A 20,587-nucleotide genomic window follows, 5' to 3' on the forward strand; every position below is an offset into this window, starting at 1 on the left:
TGACCCAGCCCTGGTCACTTTGCAACTATGTAATGGCTATCTGTAATGGCTAACATTTCATACTCATTTATTTCTATTTGTTCCAGCAATTTATTCACCTTGTTATGAATGCTGCATGCATTCAGATGAAGAACCTCTAACACTGCCTTTTTAATATTATTCCCTATATGATTATATTTATTGGTGTACTCCGATGCTGCCTTGTTCATTATCTTTAACTTTTCAAATCTGCCCTCATATGAATGCCTCCTCCATTATCCCATTCATATTTAGTTTAAAACCCTCTACAGCCCTATTTATATGATTTGCTGGAGCACTGCCTCCCACCATGCTTAAGATGAAGGCTATCCCAAAAGTGCAATTCCCTCTTTCTGCAATACTGGTGTCAGACTCCCATAAACCAAAATATACTTTTCCCATACCAACCTTACAGCCATGCATTCAACTCTCTGATTTTAGTTATCTGATGACTGGTTGATTGTGGCTTTGGTGGTAATCCAGGGATTATTACCCTTGTGCTTTCTTAATTTAGCCCCTATCTGCACATACTCACTAAGCAGAGACTCTTTCTCATTCCATACTTACATCATTCATACCTATGTGGATCATAAATACTAGATACTTCTGTATCCTCTATAAGTTTCTCTCCAGCCTTGAGGAAATATCTGTAACCCTTATACCAGATAAGCAACACTTCCTTGGGACTTATACAGGTGGTAGCACGGAACAGTATCTGTCTCCCTCTCGATCTCTTCAGCTTTCTTTCTGGGACCATTCCTTTTCTCATAGAAGATGAGGCATCAATGCTTCCCACCCTGCTCCAAATACCAAATTCCCAGAGTTAATCACTCTACCTTTCTGCATTGGAAACTTCACCTTTATGTTAAGATAACAAGGTGTAGAGCTGGATGAACACAGCAGGCCAAGCAGCATCAGAGGAACAGGAAAGCTGATGTTTCGGGTCTGGACCCTTCTTCAGAAATGGGGGAGGGGAAGGGATTCTGAAATAAATAGAAAGAGGGGGAGGCAGATGGAAGATGGATAAAGGAGCAGATAGGTAGAGAGGAGACAGACAGGTCAAAGAGGCGGGGATGGAGCCAGTAAAGGTGAGTGTAGGTGGGGAGTTAGGGTGGGGGTTGGTCAGTCCAAGGAAGACGGACAGGTCAGGGAGGCGGGATAAGGCTGGTAGCTAGGAGGTGGGGGTGGGGCTTGACGTGGGAGGAGTGGATGGGTGGGAGGAAGGATGGACAGGTTAGGGAGGTGGGGACGAGCTGGGCTGGTTTTGGGATGCAGTTGGGGGAGGGGAGATTTTGAAGCTTGTGAAGTCCACATTGATACCATTGGGCTACAGGGTTACCAAGTGAAATATGAGGTGCTGTTCCTGCAACCTTCGGGTGGCATCGTTGTGGCATTGGAGGAGGCCCAGGATGGTCACGTCGTCCAAGGAGTGGGAGGGGGAGTTGAATTAGTTCACGACTGGGAGGTGCAGTCGTTTGTTGCGAACTGAGCGTAGGTGTTCCATAAAGTGGTCTCCAAGCCTCCGCTTGGTTTCCCCGATGTAGAGGAGGCCACATTGGGAACAGCGGATACAGTATACCACATTAGCAGATGTGCAGGTGAACATCTGTTTGATGTGGAAGTTTTGCTTGGGGCCTGGGATGGGGCTGAGGCGTGAGGCGTCCCTCACCTTCATGTTACTTACTTTGCACGGCTGCATTTCTAATAGTTGAAATTCCAGTGATTGGAGTCTGTTACTTCTAGATACAGAACCAGTTCTAACTAGCTTTATAATTAACTAACTCTGCAACTGCCTCTCAGCAAAGGAAATTTCTTTTCACTGAAAGATTGAAAGAAAACATCCGTGATTGTTACAGTTAAATTAAATGCTAAATTTAAACTCGACTGGATTTTAGAAAGAGAGCAATTCTTAATATTTTCTCACTTAGCAAATTCCCAGAGTTGAGCACTATGTCTCACTGCAGTAAGGCGAAGCTCCACCTATAAATCAATAACTTAGATGAGAAGGCTGAATGTACTATCCCAAAGTTTGCTGAGGACAAATGGCAAAGAGGGAAGCTTCTGGAAGTGATAATTTGAGACAAAATTAATCGACATTTGGGCAATTGCAGGTTACTTAAGGGAAACCAGCATGAATTTGTTAAGGGAAATTGACGCTTAATTAACTTGCTGGAGTATTTCGATGAGGTAGCAGAGAGGGTTGATGAAGTAATCCTTTTATGTGGTGTACTCAGACTTCCAAAAGGCATTTAAATAAACTGGCTTGTGAGCAATGTTGGAGTTCATGGAATAAAAGTGATATAATCATCACAGATACAAAATTAACTGAGTATTTGGTGTTCACTAGTGAGAGGAAATCAGGGAGAAGGACTGTGATATTGTTAAAAAGATTAGCACAGACATAGAGGAGGTTCTGGGTGGCCTGGCAGGTTTAAAATTAGATAAGTCTCTAGGGCTGAACAAAATGTATCCCAGGTTGTTGAGAAATAGCAGGGGTGCTAGCAATAATTTTTAATCCCTCCCTGGCTACAGGAGAGGTGCTGGAAGACTGGATCCAATATGGTACCATGATTTAAGAGGGGATAAACCAGGAAATTACAGATCAGTCAATCTCACCTCAATGATGGGGAAACTGTTGGAAGCTATTCTGAGGGACAGAATTAATCTGCACATGGAGAGGAAGGGATTAATCAAGAACAGTCAGCACAGTTTTAATAGGAGGAATTTTTCAAAGGTGACCAGGTGTGTAGATGAGGGTGATGCATTTCACATCGACTACTTGGATTTCAGCAAGTCTTTGGATAAGGTCCCACATGGGAGACTGATAGTGAAGGCAAGAGCCCATGGGATTCATGGAAATTTGGCTAACTGGATCCAGAATTGGCCGAGTGTCAGGAAACAGAGGGTAATCATCGAAGGGTGTTTTAGTGACTAGAAGTCTATATCCACTAATCCACAGCGATCAGTGTTGGGGCCCTTGATGTTTCTGGTTTATAGAAATCATTTAGACTTGAATGTAGGAGAGTTGATCAGTCATTTCACAGATATTACAAAAATTGGTGCAATGTTAAGTAGTGAAGAGGATAGTCTTCGACTACGAGAAGAAATGTAAAGGCTGGTAAGATGGGCCGATCAGCAACAAATGGAATTCGCTCGGGATAAGTGTGAAGTGATACAGTTAGGCAGGACAATAAGGCAAGGGAATACATAATGAATGGTAGGACCCTGAGAAATACTGAGAATCAGAGGGGCCTTGGTGTGCATGTGTACCGGTCCCTTAAGGGAGCGAGGCAAATCGATAAAGTGGTTAAGAAGAAATTTGGGATACGTATCATTATTGGCTGAGGGAGGTTATGCTGGAGCTGTATAAAAATTTGGTTGGCACACAGCTAGAATACTGTGCGCAGTTCCGGAATCCATACTATAGGAGGGGTGTGACTGAATTGGAGAGGGTGCGGAGGAGATTTACCAGGATGGAGCCTCGGCTGGAGAGTTTTATTTATGAAGAGAGAGTGGACAATGCTTTCTTTGGAGCAGAGGAGATTGAGTGGGGACATGACTGAGATGTATACAATTATGAGGTGTATAGATAGGGTAGAAAGGAAGAAACGTTTCCCCTTGGTAGAGGGATCAATGACTTGGGGCATAGGTTATAGATGAGGGGCAGTAAGTTTAGAGGGATGTGAGGAAATTTGTTTTTACTCAGAGGGTTGTGGGAATCTGGAACTCACTGCCTGTAAGGGTGGTAGAGGCAGAAACCCTCATAACATTAGGGAAGTATTTAGATGTACACTTGTGATGCGACAGGGCTATGGGCCACATGTCAGCAAATGGGATTAGAATGTTTTAGTCCTTGTTTTTTTACTGGCCCAAACTGATGGTCCAAAGTGCCTTTTCTGAGCTGCTGACTCTATAACTACAACTCTATGATAGGAAACAAACAGTATTGGTTAATGGAAGCTTTTCATTATTGGAAGATTTACAGTGGAGTTCTTAAGTGATTCTTGTTCGGACTCTCACTGTCCCTGACATGTACTGATGAGCTAGATTTTGGTGTAAAGGGTATAATTTCAAAATATATGGGTGATGCAAAATGTGGAAGTATTATGAACTATGAGGAAAATAATGTACAATTTTACAAGGATAGAGACAGGTTGATGGAATGGGAGATAGTGGCAGATAAAGTCTATTATAGAGAAGTCTGAAGTGATTCAATTTAGAAGGAAGAATGCATAGAGCAAACATAAGTAAAGGGCACCATTGTGAAGTGGGCGCCGGAGCAGAGGGACTGGGACGTATATGTGCACAGATCATTGAAGATGGCAGGACAAGTTGAGAAAGAAGTTTACATACGCTTTATTAGTTAGGACATGGATATTATCGTGTTAAACCTGGTCAGAAACACAGTTTCAGCTTCAACTGGAGTATTGTGCTCAGCTCTGAGCATTACACTTTTAAAAAATGCATTAGAGAGAATGCAGAAAAAAAGTGACAGGAATGGTCCAGAGATGAGGAACTTCTGTTCCACAGATAGGTTGGAGAAGTTGGGACTATTTCCCTTGGAGAAGAAGAGGTTGAGAGGAGATTTGATCAAATTGTTCAAAAGCATGAAGGTTTGGACAAATTGGATAGGAAGAAAATGGTCCTATTGGTGGAAAAATCAAAATTGAGAGGACACAGGTTCAAAAAAACTAAATGTAGTGAGTGGTTAAAGTCGAGAGAGCACTGCCTGAGAGTATGGTGGATGGAGGTTCAATTAAAGCATTCAAGAGGGGATTAGATTATCTGAAAACCAAGTTAGCGTAAAGCACATTGATAAATGGAAGAGTTGCTTGTCCAGAGAGCCAGCACAAAAATTATGGGCCAAATGGTCCTCTTCTGTGCTGTAATTGTTCTGGAATACATGATTCAGTGAGATACAGAAAAGTTATGATGGACAAGAGCTTGACAATAAATATATTATGGAGAAATGTAAAGTTACCTTGATTTTAAATGCTGAATGGTTGGGAAACATTTGCATTCAGAGGGACCTGGATGGCCTTATATATGCATCTCAGAAAATCAACATACAGGCATAGCAATTCAGAACGCAAACAGTACGTTAGCCTCTGTTATAAAATAATTAAAAGTAAAAAAGTAACAAAGTATCGCTGAAGTTTTGTAGGGCATAGATGAGGCCACACTTGGAGTATTGTATGAAGTCTTGTTTTCCTTATCCAAGGAAGAACCTATTTCTCTGAAAGAAAATGCATTGAGGTTTCACTAGAGTGATTGCTGGGATGATAGGTTTTTCTGTGAGGGAAGATTGATGTCTGGTTCAATGTCTATCCTTCAACTCATCTATAACAAATGCCAAGCATAGGTGTGACCTTGCATTGCAAAATCCCTTTGTGACAACCCGCCAGTTGTAGAAGAGATCCTCATGAATATGCTTTAATAAACTCTCAGTCTGTGCGCTCAGAATAACTTCTCTCTTTGCCTAAAATCTAATCTTGTATTTCTAGTGGAGCAGGACTCCTTGGGAAAGTACTAAATGTTCACGGTAAAATTCTGTTACTGCTTTCTGCTCTTCTTTATAACAGTTTTAATAAATGAAACCTAGCCTAGCCTGTTGTGTAGGGAGACAGGCCCATGAGCACAGTAACTTTATCCCATCCCATTCATGATTTAACACAGTAACATTTCAGGTCCTTTGAAATGTTCAGCACTGATGTAACTAAAACCACATCTTATTTATTTTCAGAATTGCTGCAAAGAGTTATTTTCTCCCAAATATTCTTGATCGAGCAGAAAGCAACATGCCACTCTGTATCTTCCGTTTGTCAGTATTGATATTTGAGCTGTTAAGTACAATACTTGATAGTGCCTCCATTTCTCCTAATTGATACAATTTGGATTAATGATATTTGACTGGTTAGTGAAGGTAAAAAGAACGTTTGTTTGCAGAGGGACAGGGCGACACATGATCCTAAATGCTCATGTGACACGGAAGGAGATACTATCGGATTTCAACCCTTCAGCTTGTTATTGGAGCATCGACTGTCCCCTGTTACTTTGCTGCCTTCTACATTGACCCAGACACATGCAGAGCTGAGTGCCGTGTGAGCTGGGGCCTGTGGACTAGTTAGCATTATATTTATTCTGGGCTGCTTCAAGCTCTGTGTCTCTACGTGTCCTTTCAGCACCTTGGTCAGTACCTGGTCTTTGGCTACAGTGGTCATGGCTAAATATCTGTGATCATTAACGGATTGAGTTGAAAGAAGATTTTTCGAACGGATAGTTTTTTTTAACCAATGGGCCAACTGTCGCACACATTGGGAGTGTGAAAGAAGCCTCTTTTTTTCACAGTGCTGATGAAATGATGAACCTCTCGACAAGTGCCATCTAAGGATGAGCTTCTGTCTATCAAGGTCATGAGCCACCGACTGTTCACAGCTCTGTGGTTTGTTGACTCAGTTAGACAGAGACACTGCACGAGGGTCATGTTGAAGAAGCTGAACTCAATGTTTCGCCCACATGAGGAACGAAAACTAAGTGAGTCCGGAGGAAACAAAGATTGGCAGAGAGAAGAGTGTGAGATTAGGTTGGTCCGCAGCACCTCCCTCTACCTGATGGGGGAATGTCACCAGAGCCTGGGCAGTTCTCTGAAACGGAGCAAGAGTGCTGTAAGTGTGAGTTCCTCTCTCTACAACATCACAGCTGAAGATCGGGTCTGGATGTTGTCAAGGACACAAGACTGCCTACAGTACCTACAGGATCTGATAGTCCTGCGCAAACAATACCGACCTGTTAGTAACCTCAATAAGTGCAAGGAGAATAGGTCAGACCTGTCCTCTGCATCAACAAAGCCTTGCAAATCTAGCAAGAAAGTGTCAGCTTCCAAACACACCTCCAAAGTAAGTATTTAACATTCTGCCTTCCTGAATAAGGATTATATTTCCAATAACTAATGGAATCATGGGTGTTTACATCATATTTCCATCTTAAATAAAAGGAAAATACTTTGGATTCTAAAAATCTGAAATAAAAAACAAGAGAATGCTAGAGAAACTCAGGGGGTCTGGCAGTATCTGTTATTCGGAACAGTCATATTGGACTTGAAATGTTGATTCCATTTCTCTCTCTACAAATACTGCCAGACCTGCTGAGTTCTTCCAGCACAATTGATCTAAAAGGCATGCAAAAGCAGAGAGACCTGGGTCTGTATGTGCAAAGGTCATTAAAGGTATGTCAGGTAGAGGGAGCTATTAATAAAGCATACAATATTCTGAGCTTCATTAATAGGGGCATACAGTACAGGAGCAGAGAGGCTGTGATGAACTTATATAAGACACTGGTTAGACCTCAGCTGGTGAATTGTGAACAGTTTCAGGCACCACACTATGGGAAGGATGTGAATGCCTTGGAGAGAGTGCAGAAGCAGTTTTTATTTCATGTTTCCATTCCTGTTGTTTACAGTTATGATAATAGATAATAAATGTGACAGCTGCCCTTTCTTTTATCATTTTGCTCTTTTTATGTGAATATTTGATGATCTCCAAGCAATTGAATGTAACTGACTCCATGGCAGCATACAAAGAGGTAGGTGTTTCTCCCAGTCGAAATGAAACATCCCATCCAGCTATTGCTCAATGCAGGAGATTGCTGTGTACAATTAGCTGTCACATTTCTCTACTCCAAACTACAGTGATTACCAAAAGTTGACTTGGCTCTAAAGTGGTTTGGGATATCCTGAATTAGTGAAAATGCTGGTCTTTAACTGAAGTAGAAATGGTGGTGAATCATACACAGGCAAAATACTGTGGAAATCTGAAATAAAAGCAGAAAGTGGCAGAGAAACTCAGCAGGTCTGGCAGCATCTGTGGAGAGAGAAATGGAGTTAATGTTTCGAGTCTGGCATGATTCTTCTTTAGAACTGAAAGGCATTGGAAAATAGGTTCATTTTTAAACTTTTGACAGAAGCACAGGAGGAGACTGCTGTGAAATCTAGGACCAGTTCTGAAGAAGAGTGAACAGGGGTTGTGGACCAGAGTTAAAACTGTGCTCTCCAGTTCTTGATCTGTTTATGAGTGGAAACAATTTCTCCTTAGCCACTCTGTCCAGGCTCCACGTGATTTCAAAAAGTTCCATCAAATCTCCTCTTAGCTGTGTCCTGTCCAAGGAAAACAATCCCAATTTCTCAACTCTTTCCTCATAACTGGAAACTTTCTCATAAACTGCTTCTGCACTCTCTTTAGTGCATTCACATCCTTCCCATAGTGTGGAGCCTGAAAATGTTCACAATTCACTAGCTGAGGTCTAACCAGTGTCTTATATAAGTTCATCACAGCCTCCCTGCTCCTGTACTCTATGCCCCTATTAATGAAGCTCAGAATATTGTATGCTCTATTAATAGTTCTCTCTACCTGTCATAGAGTTATACAGCACGGAAACAGGCCCTTCGGTCCAACCAGTCTATGCCGAACATAATCTCAAACTAAACTAGTCCCACCTGCCTGCTCCTGGCCAATATCCCTCCAAACCTTTACTATTCATGTACTTATCCAAATGTCTTTTAAACATTGTAATTGTGCCCACATCCACCACTTCCTCAGGAAGTTCAATCCACATGCAAATCTTCCTCTGTAAAATATTTGCCCTTCATGTCTTTTTTAAATCTTTCTCCTCTCACCTTAAAAATGTGCCCCCAGTCTTGAAAACCCCCATTTTAAGGAAAAGATAACTACCATTAACCCTATCTATACCCCATCATTATTTTATAAATTTCTATAAGGTCACCTCTCCACCTCCTACGCTCTAGTGAAAAAAGTCCCAGCCTGCCCACCCTTTCTTTATAATGCAAACCTTCCATATCTGCCAACATCCTGGTAAATCTCTTCTGAACCCAACCTTTAATGACTTTTGTACAAATACACCCAGGTCTCGCTACTCCTTGTATGCCTTTTAGATCAATACCCTTTACTTTATACTGTCTGTCCATGTTCTTTATACCAAAGTGCCTGTCTCACTGCTCTGCATTAAACTTCCTCTGGCTCTTATCTGCCCACTCTATCAATATATTAATGTCCTTTTGAATTTCTACGTTGTCCTTCGCAAAGTTTACAATTCTCCCAAGTTTCATGTCAACTGCTACTATGATATTGTTCCTTGTATATCAGTATCTAGATAATTTATATATGTATCAGGAAAAGTAAGGATTCCAATGCCAACCCCTGGGGACCTCCACTACAAACCTTCATTCAGCCTGAAAATACCCGTTACCCTGTCTTTCCTCTGTTTTATAAATGCAGAAGCTCAAAAAGGAAACTAAAGAAAGAATAAGGGTTGAACAGTGATCGAGAAGGTAAGCTGTGTGTGGAGGTGGAAGTTATGGGCATGATATCCTTGTCATCTTAATGAATGTAGGGTAACGGCACAATGATGTAACACTGACATGTGCTAGAGTCTGAGGACAGAGAAGGAACAGCCTGTACCAGAGAGAGATGTACTACCTCACAGTATAGTGTGCTTTACAGTGTACAGGGGATCTGTTTAGAAACCTACCAGAGTCTGACAATAGTCACTCTGAAATAAGGAAACTTTCCTAATATATACCAAGCTACAAGTTACCCAGACACTCATCCAAATCAGATTCAGTAATGAAGGCAAACCACAAACCAGTGAATACATTGCATCACAAAAGGAAGGGACAGTACAGAAATTGTAGTAAAGGAGCAGGAGGGAAATATTAGACAGGCCAAACTTATTAAAAGAGGAAATATTAAGTGGCTTAGTATTTTTGAAAGTAGGCAAAATGCCAACCCTGAATGAAGTGCATCCTAGGCTGTTAAGAAAAACAAGGAAGAAAATTGTGAGGCTCCAATTATAATTTCCCAATCCTCTCTGGTTACAGTCATGGTGTTGGAGGACTGTAAGACTATTAATATAGAACATAGAACAGCAAAGTAGAACAGCATGGTACAGCAAAGGAACAGGCCCTTCAACCAACCAAGACTGTGCCAACCATGATGCTATTCAAAACTAATCCCATCTGCCTGCACATGTATCCCTCTATTCCGTGCCTGTTCATGTGTCTGTCTAAATGCCTTTTAAACATTGCTATCGTATTTGCTTCTACATCTCCCCCTGGCAGTGTGTTGCAGGCACCTACCACCTTCTGTGTACATCTCCTTTAAACTTTTCCCCTCTCATCTTTAACCTAGTATATTTGACATTTCCACCATGGGAAAAAGACTCTGATGATCCACCCTATCCATGACTCCCATACTTCTATCAAGTCAGCCCTCAGCCTCTGACACTCTAGCAAAAACAATCCAAGTTTGCCTAACCTCTACTTAAAGCTAATACACTCCAATGAGGCAATATCTTGGTAAACCTCTTTTGCACCCTCTCCAAAGCCTCCACATCCTTCCTATAGTGTGGCAACCAGAACTGTGCACAATATTCGAAATGTTGCCCAACTAAAGTTTTATTCTGCTGTGACATTACTTGCCAACTTTTATGCTCAGTTCCCCAACTGATGTAGGCAAGCATGCCATCTTCTTTACCAGCTTATCAACTTGTATAGTCACTTTCAGGGAGCTATGGACTTGAACATAAGATCCCTCTGTATGTCAATGCTACTAAGAATCCTGCCATTTACTGAATACTTGCCTCTTGCATTTGACTTCTCACAGTGTATCATCTCATACTTGCCAGGATTAAACTCCCTCTGCCATTTCTCCACCCAACTTTCCAACTGATCTATATCTTGCTGTATCATATGACAATCTTCCTCACTGTAACTCTACCCATTTTTGTGTCATCCACAGACTTACTATTCAGACCACCTACATCTTCATTCAAACCACTTCTAAATGTTACAAACCACAGAGGTCCCAGCACTGATCCTTGTAGAACACCACTGGTCACAGGCCTCCAATCAGAAAAACACCCTTTCATAACTACTCTCTGTCTTCCATTACTAAGCCAATTTTATATCTAATTTACCAACTTACCATGAGCCCCATGTGACTTAATCTTCTGGACCTATCTACCATGAGGAATCTTGTCAAATGCTTTAGTAAGGTCCATGTAGATGACATCCATTTCACTACCCTCATCAATCTTATGTAGTACATTCTCAAAAAACTCAATCAAGTCTGTGAAATAAGATCTCCCCTGCACAACACCATGCTGACTATCCCAAATGAGTCCATTCTTTCCCAAATAGGAGTAAATCCTGACCCTAAGAATCTTCTCCAATAATTTCCCTACCACGGATTTATTTCCTGGATTATCCCTGTTGCCCTTAAACAAAGGAACAATACTGGCTATTGTCCAGTCTTCTGGAACCTTACCTGTGGGTAAAGAGGGTGCAAAGATCTCTGTTAAGGTCTCCCTTGCTTGTTTTACAAGAAACCCAACACCTCCTCTTTCTTAATATCAATATGCCCCAGAATATCAACACATCTGTTCCTAATTTTACCATCATTCATGTCCTTCTCATGGTAAATATCAATGTCATTAAGGTCCCCACCCACCTCCTCCAGCTCCATACATAAATTCCCTCCTTTGTCCTGGAGTGGACCTACTCTTTCCTGGCTACCCTCTTGCTCCTAATGTACGTATAAAATGTTTTGGGATTCTCCCTAGCCCTACATGTCATGGAAATTTCATGGCCTTTTTTAGCCTTCCTAATTCCTTGTTTAAGCTCTTTCCTGCTTCATTTGTATTCCTCAAGGGTCTTGGCTGATTTCAGTTTCCTAAATCTTACATATGCTTCCTTTTCTTTTCGACTAAACTTTTAATCTCTTTGTCACCCAGGGTTCCCAAATTTTGCCATCCTTATTATCATCACAGAAACATGCTGGTCCTAAATTCTGATTGACTGGTTTTTAAAGGACTATCACACGTTAGATGTGAATTTACCCCTAAACTGCTGCCCCAATCTAATTTCTCCAGTTCCTGCCTAACCCTGTCGTAATTGGCCTTTCCCCAATTTAGCACTTTGATCCAAGGATCAGTCTTATCCTTATTCATAACTTTCTAAAAACATGCAGAATTATGATCACTGTTCCCAAAACCACTTAAACTTTGATCACCTGGTCAAGCGCATTCCACATTATGAGGCCTCTTATGGCCCTTCCCTAGTTGAACTATCTACAAATTGTTTCAAGAAACCCTCCTGGATGCACCAAACAAATTCTGCCCCATCTAAACCCCTGACACAAAAGGGAGTCCCAGTCAGTCCCTGAGGAAGTTAAAATCACCCAGTACAACAACCTCTTACCTTCTCCTGAATCACTCCATATTGTTGACCTACTGCTCTGTTTCCCACCCCCAACCACATGAGTTTAAACCCTCCCAAGTGGCACTAACAAACTTCCCTGCCTGGATATTGGAGTCCCTCCAGTTTTGGCGCAACCCGTCTTTCTTGTACAGGTCCCTCATGCCCTGAAGAGATCCAAATGATCTAGATATCTGAAGCCCTCCCTCCTACACCAGGTTTTTAGCCACACATTCAACTAGCACATGGCACAGGGAGTAATCCCATGATTACAACCCTACTAGTCCTGCTTTTCAACTTTCTACCTAACTCCCTAAATTCCCTTTGCAGGACATCATCTCACTTCCTGTCTATGTCATTAGTCCCAATCTGGACCACAAACTCTGGCTGTTCACCCTCCCTTTCAGAATGTTCTGTGCACGCTCAGAGACATCTTCAACCCTGGTGCCAGGGAGGCAACACACCATCCTGGAATCTTGCTCGTGGCCACAGAAACACCCATCTGTGTCCCTTACTATAGAGTCCCCTATCGCTATCTATACTTTGACCCTCCTTGCTGTACAACAGAGCTAATCATGTGCCACTGACCACTGGTGTTGTTTTCCTCTTCTTTCCCCTGAGAAGCCAGACTCCCTACATTATCCAAAGCAGTGAATTTGTTTGACAGGGAAAAAGCCACAGGGGACTCCTGTACTGCTTGCCTGCTTCTCCTGGTGGTCACCCATCTATCTGGCTGTGACCACATCCCTGAAACTCCTTTCTATAAAACATTCTGCCTCCTGTGTGCTCCTCAGTGAGTTCATCTGCTGCTCCAACTGATCCATGTGGTCTGAGAGGAGCTGCACGTGGAAACACTTCCTGCAGACATGGTTGTCTGGGACATTTGACTTCTCCCACATCTCCCACATTTCACAGGAGGAGCATACCACTTCACTAACTACCATTACTACCTTCTAGTAACTCCTGGATTGAAAGGAAAGGAGAGACCTTACCTTACTGCTGTTCACCCTTCTCAGCAAAGCCTAATGCTCACCAAAGCCCACACTTTGAGCCCAACAGCAGCGCTTTGTCATCAAAGCCCCTGTCCAAAATGGCCACTCCCAAATGGCTCTCAATTGGATGGTCTTTCTTCTGTTGAGCACTGGGTCCTCTGCTATCCCCTTATTGTGGTGCGTGCGCTGACTTCTCCCAGAATCCTCCTCAGTTGCTTCTCACTACCACCTTCTGTTGGATGCTCTCCCTTCTGTTGAGCACTCAGTTCTCTGCTACCCCTTTCTCAGTTGTGGTGAGCAAGCTGACTTCACCCAGAATCCTCCTCAGTTGTTTCTCACTGCTGCCCTCTGTTTGGATGCTTCTCCTCCTGTTGAGCACTGGGTCCTTATAACATTATGGAAAAAGGGTGAAAGAAATAGACAAATTACAAATCAGTCAACCTAGCCTCAGTGATGGGAAGATTATTGGAAAAATTTCTGACAGCTTTAATTGTTATTTAGAAACATACAGTTTATTGAACATTGCACTCAGCCCCTCAAGCCCACTCTACCATTCAACTAGAGAATATTGATCTTCTACCTCAACAGCATTTTCCTGCATTATCCCTCATCCCTTGATATCTTCAATACATAGAAATCTATGAATCTCTGCCTTGAATATACTCATTAACTAAGCTTCCACATCCCTATGGAACAAAGAATTTGAAAGAATTTGAGAAATTCCTCCTCATCTCAGTCCTAACTGGTCCTAACTCTTATTCTGTGACAATGCTCTGTAGTTCCAGGCCCACAGCTGGGGGAACAAGTCCTGTAAGAGTGTTGTATATCTTGAGGAGATCACCTCTTATTCATTCTTTGAGAACATAGGCCCAGTCTTCTCAACCTCTCCTCATTGGATAATCTCGCCATTGCAGGAACCAATCTCTGTAATGCCACACTAGTTTTCTTTGATTCTTTTTTGGCATATAGATGTCACTGGCTATCTAGCATTTATTGTCCATCCCTAACTGCCCTTTAGAAAGTGGAGGTGAGCCTCCTTCTGCAGTACCTGTGGTGTAGGTACACCCACAGTGCTGTTCAGAATGAGCCTGGCGAATCTTTGTTGTCTCTATACCAACAATATCTTTCCTGAGGTCAGGAGAGCAAAACTGCACCCAGTTCTCCAAGTACGGTCTAACCAAACTCCTATACAATTGCAGCAAAACTTCACTGCTCCTGTACTCCAACCACTTGCAATAAAGCCAAACATTCCATTAGCCTTCCAAAGAGCTTACCAAACCTACATGTTAACCATCAGTGACATTTTGACAAGGACACCCAGATCCCTCTGTATCTCCACTTTCCAACCTTTTATCATTTAAGAAATATTCTGCGCATCTATTTCTCCCACCAAAGTGGATAACCTCACATTTTTCCACATTACGTTGCATTTGCCATATTGTTGCCCACTCAGGAATGTTTATAAATCCTCCTGAAGCCATTTTCCATCTTCCTTACAACACACGTTCCCACTTAGCTTTGTATCATCCACTACTTTCGAAGTACTACGTTTGGTCCCCAATTCCAACTCATTGATATATGTTGTGAACAGTTGGGGCCAAGGACCGCTCCTTGAAGTATCCCACTCATCACAGCCTGCCATTGTAAGAATGACCCATTTATTCCCACTCCCTGTTTTCTGTGGGTCAACCAATCATTAATGCAGTACCTGACATCTTATTCTGTATGTTTGAATCTTTTTAACCAGCCTCCTGTTAGGAACTTTATCAAAATCCTTCTGCAAGTCCAAGTATACTGTGCCCATCAACTCTCCTTTATCAATTCTGTTACTAACATCTTTTAAAAAAACTCCAACTAGTTCTTAAAACATGATTTCTCATTTGCAAATCCATGCTGACTATGCCTAATCCAATCATTATCATCCGGGAGTCTATTTATCCTGGCACTGAGAATAGATTCTAGCATTCATATAAAGCTAATGGGCCTGTTGTTCCATTTTTTTCCCCTTGCTCTATTATTAAATCAAGTGATTACATTTGTTACATTCCAATCTGCAGGAATCATTCAAGAACCTATTAAATTCAGACAATAATCACCAATGCATCAATTTTCTCTATAGCCACACCCTTCAATACTTTGAGATGTATCAGTTCCTGGGGAAAAATCAATTTTCAGCCCCATTAATTTCTCGCACAGCCTTCCCACTAATGCTAGTTTCCTGCAACTCCTCATTCTCCCAAGTCACTTGGTCCCCGAGCTCTGGGAGATATTCTGCATCTTCCTCGGTGAAAACAGACACAAAGTAATCATTTTGCTTCCCTGCCTTTTCTCTTTTCTCCATTATATATTCTCCTGACTTTGCCCGTAATGGACTCATATTCATTTTTGCCAAACGTTTCCTTTTCATGTACCTATAGAAGCTTTCACTATCCATTTTTATGTTTTTCATTGAATTGCATTCATATTTTATCCCTGTTACCAGTTTTTCAGCCCTCCTTTGCTGTATTCTAAAATCCTCTCAATCCTCCAAATTACTGCTATTTATAGCAATTTTATAAACCTTTTCTTTTAACCTTATACAATCCCGGACTTCCTTTGTTAGCCAGAGTAAACTGACCTTCTTTGATTTTCGCATTTTGAAAGAATGTATAGTTTGCTGTAAGTCTTGTAATAGTCCTTTAAAGATTACCCATTCCTATGTACAGTCAGACCTTGGAATGTATTTCCCCAATCCAGTTCAGCCAGGGAAAGTGCAACTAATGCAGGTAGTCATGTATTTTTAGTGGTATAGGCTCAATGGACCAAAGGGCCTCTTCTACGGCATGGTTCTGTGATTCTATGAACCAATTTTTGTGCCCCATACTTTGATATTTTTTCTTATTCAAATTTAACTTGCTTCAGAAAGAATTGCCTCACTTTCAAACATAATGCAAAATTTTGTCATATTATGGTCACTCAACCCTAAAGGTTTTTTTGCAACAGTACTGTTAATTAGCCCTTTTTCTTTACATAATACTACATCTAAAGTAGCCTGTTCTCTGCAGTTCCTACTATCTCTAGCCTGTTCTCTTGTTGGGTCCTCAGCATACTGCTGAAGAAACCAATCCCTAATTCCCTCCAGAAATGAATCCTTCACTAGCTCTCAGTTGTTTTATCTGGACTACCTACAGATTGAAGTCACTAATGATTACTGCATGCCCATGCTGCATGCTTCTTACAGCTCCTGATTAATACCATGTCCTACAATAGCATTACTATTCGGTGGCCTATAGATAGGTCCAACCAACGTCTTGCTATTTCCCAGCTCCACTCAAACGGATTGTACAGTGTTCTTCTGATCTGAGATCCTCTCTTCCTGATGTACTGATCTTCTTATCAGCACAACTCGGTCTCCTTTTATGGTGAATTCCAGGACATCCACTGAGTGGAGAGCTGTTCCAGGAATAGTGTGTGGTATGATGGAGCTAGGGATGTCATAATGGTGGGATTTGAGTTAATGAGACAAGTTTAGCAGGAAAACCTATGAGGCCAGACAATGGAAATTACTCCAAAAATCTCGATGCAACTCAAACTTAGCCAAAAAAAAGTAAAATTCAGCCCAAAGTATTTTAGTTTCTCTGCTATATTTTTCCCCAATATAAATTCTGCTTTCTCAGCCTGTATTGGGTCCACATTTGTCTTAGTTAATCCTTTTGTTTTTACGTACCTAAGAAAGCTTTTACAGTCCATTATAATGTTTCTCACCAGTTTACTTTCATAGTCTATTTTCCCCTTCTTTAGCTCAGCTAAATTCTTAAATGCCCACAGACCCTCTGGCTTACTACTTCTTGGTTATTTTATAAGACTCCTCCTTTGATGTTATACATTCTTTAATTTTTATTGTTAGACCTGATTGGGCAACTTTGCCTGTCCTCAAACACTCTATATGTGTTTTAAATTGTATGTTAATTCTTTAAATGTTAACCATGAAGACGTAAAATGAATTTATTAAGGGAAGGCTACGTCTGGGAAATGTGGTTAAAGCTTTTTACAAGGTAATCGAGAAGGTTGTGAGGTAACATGCTTGTAGTTTGCAGGGATTTTAGCCAAGTATTTGGTAAGATCCCACATGGCTCACTGGTCAGAAAGTTAAATGGGACCCAAGAGAGAGGGAGTCGTAAACTTGATCCAAAGTAGGCTCGGTGCTGGAAGCAAAGGATAATGATTGATGGGTATTTGTGTGACTGGAAGCTGTTTCCAGTCAAGATCCTCAGAAACTAGTATTGGGTCCCTGCCTCTTTGTGGTGTACATCAATGATTTAGATTTAAATGATAGAGGCAGAACCACTCATATTTTAAAAGTAAAACTGTTTATATGTACGCTTAAGTGCTGTGACCGACTGGGCAATAGACCAAGAGCTGTATTGTGGGATTATACAAAACAGCCTTTTTCCAGCTATAAATATGATGGGCTGAATGGTCTTATTCTGTGCCATAATTTTATACAATTCCATATTCTTTTCAGGTAGATGTAAAAGATCCCCATGGCACTAGCTTGAAGAAGAACAGCACAGTTCCTTCCTGGTTAGCATTTATCCCTCTAGCCAACATCACTAAAGCAGATTGTCTGGTCATTGTGACCTTTCTAGTTGTAAGAGCTTACTGTATGAAAATTAGTTCTCGCATCTGCTACATTACAACAGTGACTACACTTTAGAAGTATTTTGTTGGCTGTAAAGGGCTTTGGGACAGCCTGACATTGGGTAAGGTGTTATGTGTATATGTCTTCCTTTCTCATTTAACGAAGGATGTGAAATGTATAATAAATTCATAAAAACAATCACTAAATCTGAAAGATCTTTCAGCTTTTAACAAGCCCTTCCATTCCAATGACTCTAACCAGTGTGCACTTCCATTTTTCATACCTAGGTCAATAAAACTGTTTTTTATTTATTTACAAGAAACCAAAAGGTGAATCTAAGCCTGCACCATTGTCAACAGAGGCTGAGACGCTAGCCTATTTTGATTCGGTCATCGCAGGCTTTGATCAGGAAAACAATCTCAAAGTTCATCCAGCAGATGACCCGCACATTGATGTGGATTTTGTTAGTAAGTACATCTTGATTAAAAACAAAAGCTGCACTACTATCCTTCAAAGCTCTATTAACATGACGATCCAAGAGTTGCACAATGGATCTACACCTTGGCTTAAATATATTAACATTAAATATTAATGAATAGTGAAATGTTAACTCTTTACATTGTGCTATGATGCTAACATAGAAACAAGGAAGAGTTTGATCTATAAAAGTGCCACCATGCAATATACTTGGAAACAATAATGTTTTCACATAGAATCCCTACAGTGTGGAAACGGCCCATTTGGCCCAACAAGTCCACACTGGCCCTCTGAAGAGCATGCCACCCAGACCCATCTCCCTACCCTTTCCCTGTAACCCTGCATTTCCCAAGGCTAATGCACGTAATCAACACATCCCTGGACACTACAGGTAATTTAGCATGGCCAATCCACCTAGCCTGCACATCTTTGGACTGTGGGAGGAAACCGGAGCACCCGGAGGAAACCCACGCAGACACGAGGAGAATGTGCAAACTCCACATAGAAGGTTGCCCGAGGGTGGAATCAAACCCAGGTCCCTGGCGCTGTGAGGCAGCAGTGCTAACCATATTTAGGCAAAATTGATCTATAAACATTGTCTGGATCTGAGACCTTTTTATTTAATACTCTTACCTTGTCTGATTGTTTCACTTTCAGATTTGACTCTTGCAGTGATGGCCTCAGTTATAATTATATTGCGGTACTTGAGGGCGTAGATATCAGGGCAACTTGATAATCCACTTGATGTCAGGGAAACATGGCAGCACAAATGGAAACGGTCAACTGGTTTGATGTGAATCTGACCCATGTTTTATGGTGGTGAAGACAATGGGTTGGTTTGGAGATCTCTAGTAGTCAGGAAGAGCCAGGGGTATTTAACTGGATCTTCTGGTTTGCTGGGAAGAATTCCCGGGGCTGTTGCCCAGGCTGCCAACACGTGCTTTGGGGTTGCCATGGTGATACTGCCATGCTCACACACTGCTTGTGATGTTCCTTTATGCATGTGAGTGGTCTCACAGCTACAACCTTGTTAGCTGAGAGCGCTAAGGAGTTTGCAATCAGGCAAGATAAAGTCAAGATGCAGATTAGGCAATGCAATCTGAATGACCTACTGTTGTTCCAGTGTTTATTCATGTCTTTGTTGTCTTAGACTTGAAAATTTTAATGCTCTCCTGGCTCACCTCTTACTTTATGACCTCCAAACCCTCTGAGGCCTGTACCCTAAGTTGCACCAAATCTGATTCATCCCTGGACTCATCAGTCTATATTGGTTACTTTCTGGCAGTGCCTCAACTTTAAAATTCTCAAGCTTGATTTCCAATCCTTGAATGGATCATTCTCTCCCTATCTCTGAAGCCTTCTGACAGCACACAATCCTCCAATATATCTACACTCCTCCAGTTCTGGCCCCTTGCAAACCCCCAGCTTTCATTACTCCAGCATTGACCGTCGTGTTTTCAGCTGTATAGGCCCTGGAAATCCCACCTGAAAACTGTCCATCTCTCTCTCTCTTCCTGTAAGATGCTACTTAAAGTCTAGCCTTTTAACCAACATTTTAGTCATCTGGTTTAATAACTCTTTATGCGGCTAAGTCAATTTTTACCTAATTACCCTCTAGTGAAGTGAGCTAAGGCAACGTACTAGGTTAAAATTGCTCTATAAATGTACAGTTTGTCTCTAATGTAACAGACAATTGTATGTTAATGACAAATCAATATGTTTCCTTTTCTATCTGTGTGCCAAGTTGCCACGAGCACGAGTGAACACAGTTTACATTCGAACTGGATCCTTAAGACACCAAGAAGATATTCTATTGATATTGGGCATTTGACAAAGACTGATCACTTACCTCGGAGACACAGTGATTGGATAGGATCGAGCCTCAAAAGGTTTGAGCGACGCCCAATGTACCTCCCGAAATTAGTCGAGAGCCCAATTCACACATTGCGATTTAAACCGAGAGCTCGTGGTGAGGATGATGAGTTCTAGGTCACTACAAAGTGTCAAATGGTTTGAAACTTGGAAGCTCCTGACCACAAGTTTCCACTTCATCCTTCAAAATGCTTTGTTTCACATCAAAAACACCCTTGCAACCATTGATGATTATATTTTGAAATCATGTTTTCTTCAACAACTGGTGACACTTATTTACTTGTACAACTCGTCCTATTTGAATGGCTTTCTCAGAGACTGGGAAGCCTTTACTGTGTA

General features: G+C 41.5%; 1 protein-coding gene across 1 annotated transcript; it reads left to right on the forward strand.

Moving 5' to 3' along the window:
• Positions 1 to 6,500: 6,500 nt before the first annotated feature.
• Positions 6,501 to 20,365, forward strand: LOC125484336 (uncharacterized protein C13orf42). Its single transcript, XM_048602530.1, has 3 exons — positions 6,501 to 6,914; positions 18,219 to 18,366; positions 20,121 to 20,365. The coding sequence occupies exons 1-3, from the start codon at positions 6,501 to 6,503 to the stop codon at positions 20,363 to 20,365; spliced, it is 807 nt and encodes a 268-aa protein (XP_048458487.1).
• Positions 20,366 to 20,587: the final 222 nt, after the last annotated feature.

This window comes from Rhincodon typus, chromosome 11 (assembly GCF_021869965.1).
Source record: "Rhincodon typus isolate 14 chromosome 11, sRhiTyp1.1, whole genome shotgun sequence".
NCBI lineage: Eukaryota > Metazoa > Chordata > Chondrichthyes > Orectolobiformes > Rhincodontidae > Rhincodon > Rhincodon typus.

Coding starts and splice junctions, on each gene's coding strand:
- LOC125484336 (XM_048602530.1), top strand. CDS start 6,501: ATGTTGAAGAAGCTGAACTCAATGTTTCGCCCACATGAGGAACGAAAA. Junction 6,915..18,218: donor CTTCCAAACACACCTCCAAA/GTAAGTATTTAA, acceptor TTTATTTACAAG/AAACCAAAAGGTGAATCTAA. Junction 18,367..20,120: donor CATTGATGTGGATTTTGTTA/GTAAGTACATCT, acceptor CTGTGTGCCAAG/TTGCCACGAGCACGAGTGAA.